Here is a 7,400-nt window from a genome sequence, read left to right on the forward strand (position 1 = left end):
TATAATTTAAAGAATATATAATTTTTTATAATGATTTTATAATATTCTAACCTAAAAAAAGAGTTTTTTTTTTCATACCTTTCGAATATCCCATGTTTATTTATATGCCCTCCAAATTTAACATTTACTTATATATATATATATATATACCTTTTAAAACACATGGGTTTTATATGTATATATTTTAAAATCTTTATTTTTTGCATGGGTATCCTACTAACCGTTAAAAAGTTGAATATCTATTCTTATTCTAGTTTTCATAAAAGATATTTAGTTAAAGATAGTTTTATCTTTTTCTATTAAAATTTTGAGATTTAACTTAAAAAATAACTGTATGTGTTTCTATAAAAATAACATATATTTTAAGAGGTGTACATATAGATATTAATTAAAGAAAGTTATATGAGTAAATTAGTTAGTGATATAGAAGCAAAAAAGTCAACATTTTTTTTTTCTCTGCCACTTATCTGTACTGATTAAAAAGAATTGTAGTTCTTCACGACAGAGATAGCGTAGAAAAAGTCATACTATTCTTAAAAAATAATTGTATGTGTTTCCATACAAATAACATATATTTTAAGAGGTGTACATATAAATATTAATTAAAAAAAGAAGTCATATGAGTAAATTAGTGAATGATATACATGCAAAAAAAGTCAACAATTGTAGTTTTTCACGACAGAGATAGCGTAAAAAAAGTCGTACTATTCCACTGCGATCTTTCTTAATTTCCACGGATCTTATCAACTCTCTCGTCACTGACAAGATTCTAGTTGTCTGGAGATGCATACAAAAAAGTCAGACTAATTGTCTCTAGAAGCATGTAAATTTTAATTTATTAGTACGGAAATTTGTATATAATAACTTATCTTTTAAGAAAAGTATGGTTTAAGCTTTGTAAGATTTATTAGTTAAATTTAACTAAGTTTCTAGATTAAGTTGATAGACATTTTAATTATTTTATAAATTATAAATACTTTATATTGCAGATTTCAGTTCCCCGACAACAAATCTAACAAGGCGTTGTCAGGTTGTCCTGATCCTATCAGTTGCATGTGGGGTGTTTTCCCTTTCCTTTCCTTGTTTCTTTCTAAGCCACCTCCTCAATTGTAAATTAAAGACTTGTTTCTGCTATTCACTCAGCTTAAGTAAGTTAAACAGCCTAACTTTAACTTCAAATGCAACGAAAACAAGAGGGAAAATTGAACTTGAGCACTTTTGACTAGCTCGTGGGGCTCGTGAATTAGTTTGAACTCTAAATAAGCTCGATAGAGTTAAATTTTTGGGCTCAAAAGTTTAATCGAGTCAAGAAAATCTACAATTAGTTCATTGGAGAGATAATATTATATATGTATAGACCGAAATAGATGTATAACTTTTATGTAGCATAATTGATTAAGAAATTGCTAATGTTTATATGCCTCCATAACTTTCATTCTCTCCTGAGTGCATCAGAAATTATATCTCGTCTAGCTGAGTTAAACACAGCTCAATTTTACACTCCCCCTACATTGTGTGGCTCTCTCTGGTGATAGGTGATAAGGTCATATCTTTTCAGTGTTCAGATTGTTAATGACAAGGTCCATGGAAATTAAGAAAGATCCATCCTAACCACCGTCGTCTAAATCGTTCTTAAGTTTTGATTCCGTCGACAGGAAGATGAAGCTCTCTGACAATCCTATCTTTGCCGGCAAAAGCTGCAAGTGTCTGGTTGGGCTGTCAATCGAATGAGAAGAACCGAGTAATTAATCAGGTACGCACAAAAGAAATAAATGTATATTCAAATAAATTCGTAATTAGCTTAATGGTGATGATTAGCCGACAATCCTCCTCTTTTGGTATTATTTGTGAGTGCTCAGTTGGGTAGTCGACATCAATTTCTCTCTCATTATTTCTATAATGGTAGACAATGAAAACACCATGGGCCCATTTGGAATGAGAAAGTTATTTACAATATTAGTGCCCCAATAAACTAATTTTGTAACGAAATATCGTTTTTCTTTTGTTTTTCAAAATCATAGTTAAAATTGAGCAAGTAGACTAAGATTGAGCGGTAATGAGTGTTAATATAATTTTTCTCTCAATTTAAAATAAGTTTAGGTATAAAGTGAATTTATTATTTTGTATCTAGAAATCAACATTTCTTACTTACGAATTTGCATTATGATTTGTGCTGGCCTAGCTCTCCTAGGGTTTGGCATAGGAACTTCACTCCTTTTAAGAGGGATTTTCTCCTTCCTTTTAGCCTAGATGATGGGTTAGGAGATGATGAGGAGAAACTCATTTTTCCTCTTTCTCCTCTTTCTTTTCCTTTTCTTCTCTCCAATTGCTTGAGCTTCCTTCTCTTTTCATTTGTGTGTCGCCGTCGCTCCTTATCGTGCTCGTCGCTATCACTCTCATCATTACCTCTGCCATCCTCTTGATGTCGTTGTTTGTTGTTACCACTCTTCCTCCACCTCGCTGGACACCATCGTCTACTCCTTCTCTCCTCTGTAGCTCTCCTCCCCTTGCCCTACTTATCGCAATCACTTTTGATTTCTTCTCCTCATTTAGTGGCACTTGTCTTGCGTAGGTTTTTCTCTCCTCGTTAGTCCTCGCCCGCAAGCTTTCCCTTCAATAGTAATGACTCTTAGAGCCTTTATCTGACCACTTGGGATTCTCCATTTGTCAAACCAAACTTCGTTTGTTTGGACATGCATTTCTATGGTATTTTTTTCATTGTCTTATTTGTTGTGAGTTTCCTACCTTTGCGAGAGGTTATATTTGTTCTGAAGTTGTTTTGGAAAAGCTTGCTTCTCGTTTTTCCTTTTTTTTTGGAGTTTGTAATTTCTATTGTAGCTGTCTCTTTCAGGTCTATTATGGTGTTGTCTATTCCATAGGATGCTGAGTCACCTCTGCTTGCATCTCTTGATAAACTTTTTGATGCTTCTTCTTACGGTGCTACTAGGGTTTGGCTAAATGAGAGGCTTATTTCTACGACAATTGTCCTATTTCCTCTACTAACTTATAAGAATGCTTATATTATTTATTATCCTTGATAGGGTGCTTCTCTTTGGTATCAAGTTGTAAGGCATTGCATATGAAACAGGCATTCTATACTTACAGACAAGCATTACGTACTTATATATAAACATTGTGAGGTATATACATATATTGGCATAAAATACTAGAGAAATATTATCATAAAAGATCCATTGACTTTTATTACACCTTAGTGTTTTACATACTATGACATTATCTTCCATTATACATTGGCTTTGTTGCAGAGTAGGAGAAGGCAAAACCATTTACTAAACCACCTTCAATATTCATATCTTCTTACATGATTTTGGAACAAGGTATAAATTCTCTCTCATACGCATGGTAAGTCCAAAAGTATCAGCCATATTCATGTCTTCTCTCACCACACCATGAGGCAACTCCCAATCAAAACTATACACGAGATTAGCTAACATGAGCTCCACAGTAGAAATTCCAAAGCTTATTCCAGGACAAATTCTTCTTCCAGCTCCAAATGGTATGAACTGAAAGTCATTTCCTTTGTAATCCACAGAGCTCCCTATGAATCTTTCAGGGTGGAACTCCTCTGCTTCTTCCCAAAATTTTGAATCCCTATGAATAGCCCATGCATTAATAATAATTCTTGTTCTCTTGGGTATTTGGTATCCTCCAATTTGACAATCTTCCATGGACTCCCTTGCAAGCAAAAGGGGAGCAGCAGGGTGTAATCGTAAAATTTCCTTTACGACAGCTCTTAGGTAGCTCATTTCTGTTAAATCCTCCATTTTAACCATCTCTTTTCCATTAGCTATTCTTCGTACTTCGTCTTGTAGTTTCTTCATGGCTTTCGAGTCTTTCACTAGCTCTGCCATCGCCCACTCTAGAGTTATATAAGAGGTACCAGTCCCAGCAGCAAACATATCCTGTTATAATTTAACATCGAACAGAAAAAAAAATTAAAAAAGGAAGCAAGAAAAGATTTTAAATTATATTTAATTTAATTTCACTTAAGGACTTGCTACTAACAATTCAAGACTCTTCATATCATAAAATATAATTGCATATCCTTGGAAAGAGACTAATGTTTGCAAATTCTTGCTAATATATATTTATATAAGATAGTCATTAGTTGTGGTAAATTTTGATACGTTTAATATTTAAGACACTTGCCCAACATGTTCGAAATTCTTAAATGTGAGGCTTCAGCGATTCTACCGAGACTGCTAATCGAATCACACTATAATTTAATATTTAAGAGTCCATAATAGATAGTATATGCTCATAATTAAAGCTCCTTTATCTAGATCGTACTTATCCTATGATAGGGTGGCCCTTGATTCCTAGAAAATTTCTCTTAACTAGTCGGCCCACCATTTTTCTTTCCTAATCTACTTTAATTAGATTAATACCTAGCTAGCTACCCGCCTGCCTACCGGTCTGTTGCCACATAGAAATTGGTGAAAGAAAAAAGATATCAAAAAATTGACATAAAATACCTTCTGCCTGATCTTAATTCACATCAATAATATTTTACTTAGTATTATAAATAATTCAATTATAATAGTTATTCTCATATATGTAAGTGACTTAGTAACTGTGCTCCCTTCCCAGAAATCCAGCCTCTCTCACTGACCTACAAAGTTCATGATTTATCGAAATGGAAACAATAAATAGTCCAAAGAAAAACGAAAGTTCACGTAAAAAGATATGAGATCAATGTAGTTACCACTAGAAGAGCTTTTAAATGATCCTTTGTGAGTCCATACTCCATCTGTAAATCATCTTCAAGTGCGAGCAATATATCCACAAAGTCAGCATTCTCCGGCTTATTATTCTTCACTCGATTCATGCTATGTTCCTTTATCACATCCTCAAGGATGTCATCCCATCTCTTAGCCACCTTTCTTGTCCTAGAGCTAAACCCCGATAGAAAGTCCACCCAAGCTAGCCTAGGGAAGTAATCCACTAAATTAAACCCCCCTAATATTTCTCCGTTCCTCTCTATAAGCTCACGGAACAAAACGTTCCTGCCTCCCTCCCTAGAGAACTTACCAGAGACAACTCTACAGACGATATCATTCGCGAAAGCATTTAACACTTCGCTCAAATTTATAGGTTCCGACGATTCTTGAGCTTTATAAATCTTCCCGATAGCGAAGCTCACTTCTTCTTCTCTGGCATGCTTAAATGACTGCACCTTCTTGGCACTTAGGAGATGCATGGTGCAAAGCTTTTTCTCTTGTCTCCAGTGTTCGCAGTAAGGCGCGCAGGCGATATTTTTCGCTCCTTTGTGAAGGATATTGGACCCCTTCGATGGCGGCCGGGAAGCGAAGATGTGGTCATAAGTTCTCATGACCGCCTGGGCCATCTCCGGGGACGAGACCACCAGCGTCGGGGTCTCGCCGAGGTGGAGAAGCATGAGAGGCCCATGCTTCTTGGAGAGGGCATAAAAGGAGCGATGAGGAAGTGCACCTACTTGGTGCAAGTTTCCTATGATAGGAAGCCTCGGGGGTGATGGTGGGAGATGGGTTTTGTGGGTTCTTCTACTAGTTAACAGTAGTAAGAAGAGAGGGAAGAGGAGGAGAAGGGGTAGTAGAGAATATGGCTCGAGCAAGAGTTGCAACATTGTAGGTATTCTTTTATAGGTTATATAAATTTGAGCCAATATCCCAGTCCCAGGCTCTTGCTGCTGTTGCTTTTATAGCCAAAGGTTGTCATAGTTTTCCAAACGATTAAAATAATCTTTACGTAAGGAAATTATTACAACCACGTTTTTTGGCGTCGCAAAACTACTGCGCAGAGACAAGAAGAAAAGGCCACGCCTCCCTCTCCAATAATGCTACCTAGATCTACCCCTTCCTTTGTTTGAATCATCCCACCTTGTCAAGTAAATTAAAGACTTAGCTTTGACGTCAAATGCAATCAAAAGACGTGAGCAAATGAAACTCTAGCACTTTGGATTATCTCCGGACCATCATCGTCATATTTTATTGGAGACGTGATAACTTGATAAGGTAAGTGGAAATCGTGGAAAAGATCATTGTCCGCACGAGTTTTTCACTTTGTATATATCTCTCTGCCGTGAAAAACTGCAACTCTTTTACATAAATAACTAAGAAAACTAAGTAAAGCTATAGGTTTTGGTATGAATGTAACAGTATAACAGTATAACAGCTCATGGACCTCAGACGGGCTAAAGCTCAACCCGGACCCAAAATCCGACCCGATTATAACCTTGTGCTTTCTTTTCGTCTAATTTAGGTAGTATTTATTTTATTTTACTCATTCTTCAACCTCCAATTGTTTTCCTCTTCTCATTCTCGCTACAATTGTGCTTCGTAAATTATGTCAATATACATCAAAATATATTATTGTTGTCCTCAAGCTATCACCTGTCCATATCTCCAATGGATTTGAAAACTACGTATTGGTTTCATATGCATCTATAAGACGGAGTAACATCTAGGCTTCGAGCGATTGATAAGAGCTTTTAACACTTGTTTGCTTGTGAAATACTAGTTTAGTACGAGTCTTTTTATATTTGTATAGAAATTAAATAATTTTTACTACTACTTATTCTCCTCTTTTCTTCCATCCATTATTATAATGAGTAGTTTACTCATTTGTTAAACTATCATTTTAATTTCATATGAAGTCAAATATAATTATTATTACACTAGTTTACAAAGAAATACTAGAATAGCTTATACTTATGTACACCTAACCTATGTTATGCAAATATAAAAAAATAAGGAGTTACACCAGAATAGAACTTATATCAAATGTGGGAATTTAATAATAATAATAATCATCATCATCATCTTACTCCAAAGCAATAAGTCATCGCTTTTGGCATTCAATTTTAATAGTTTAATAACAAAAATTTATAGCATAATATTTTAATCTTCTCAAATAAAATGATATGTTTAACGTATTAAGCATAGAAAGTAGAGTAACTCAAAATTTCTGTTTACATAATTTAAATATTATATTACATAATTAAATCTCGTTTGGTTAAAGAATAAGATAATTTATAGATGGTGTTATATTCATTTTTTATATGTCTAGAGACGAATTTTAATTTTTGTGTTCGTGTTTGGTTATAAATTTAGAGTAGCTTCTACTGCGCTTCTGCAGTTTTTATGTTCTGATATCATCTCATTATTTTATAATTGTGGTAAATATATTTTCTTTTCTAATTAAATATTTAATCTTTATATTTTTCTCTTTTATATATGTGAGAGAGATATTGTTACAAATTAATAATTCTATTTAGACCCCTCAATTATTACCGTTTTTTATGTAACTCATGATTTTTTTTTAATCCACCTAGATCTCTTGAATTAAGGGAAATAAAAAAAAGCCTAGGGAGCTAAGTGCAATTAAGCCTTCAGAAGAAA

The 7,400-nt window shown here is 34.2% G+C and overlaps 1 protein-coding gene across 1 annotated transcript; it reads right to left on the bottom strand.

Moving 5' to 3' along the window:
* Positions 1 to 3,177: 3,177 nt before the first annotated feature.
* On the bottom strand, positions 3,178 to 5,674 carry LOC140775080 (indole-2-monooxygenase-like). The gene is made up of 2 exons (XM_073118329.1): positions 4,727 to 5,674; positions 3,178 to 3,923 (listed from the first exon to the last, which is right to left on the bottom strand). Exons 1-2 carry the CDS (start codon positions 5,624 to 5,626, stop codon positions 3,309 to 3,311), a joined length of 1,515 nt encoding a protein of 504 aa, XP_072974430.1. The 5' UTR covers positions 5,627 to 5,674; the 3' UTR covers positions 3,178 to 3,308.
* Between the last annotated feature and the right edge of the window lie 1,726 nt (positions 5,675 to 7,400).

Source organism: Typha angustifolia, chromosome 13 (genome assembly GCF_048772165.1).
Source record: "Typha angustifolia cultivar Huaian chromosome 13, ASM4877216v1, whole genome shotgun sequence".
NCBI classification, from domain to species: Eukaryota; Viridiplantae; Streptophyta; class Magnoliopsida; order Poales; family Typhaceae; genus Typha; species Typha angustifolia.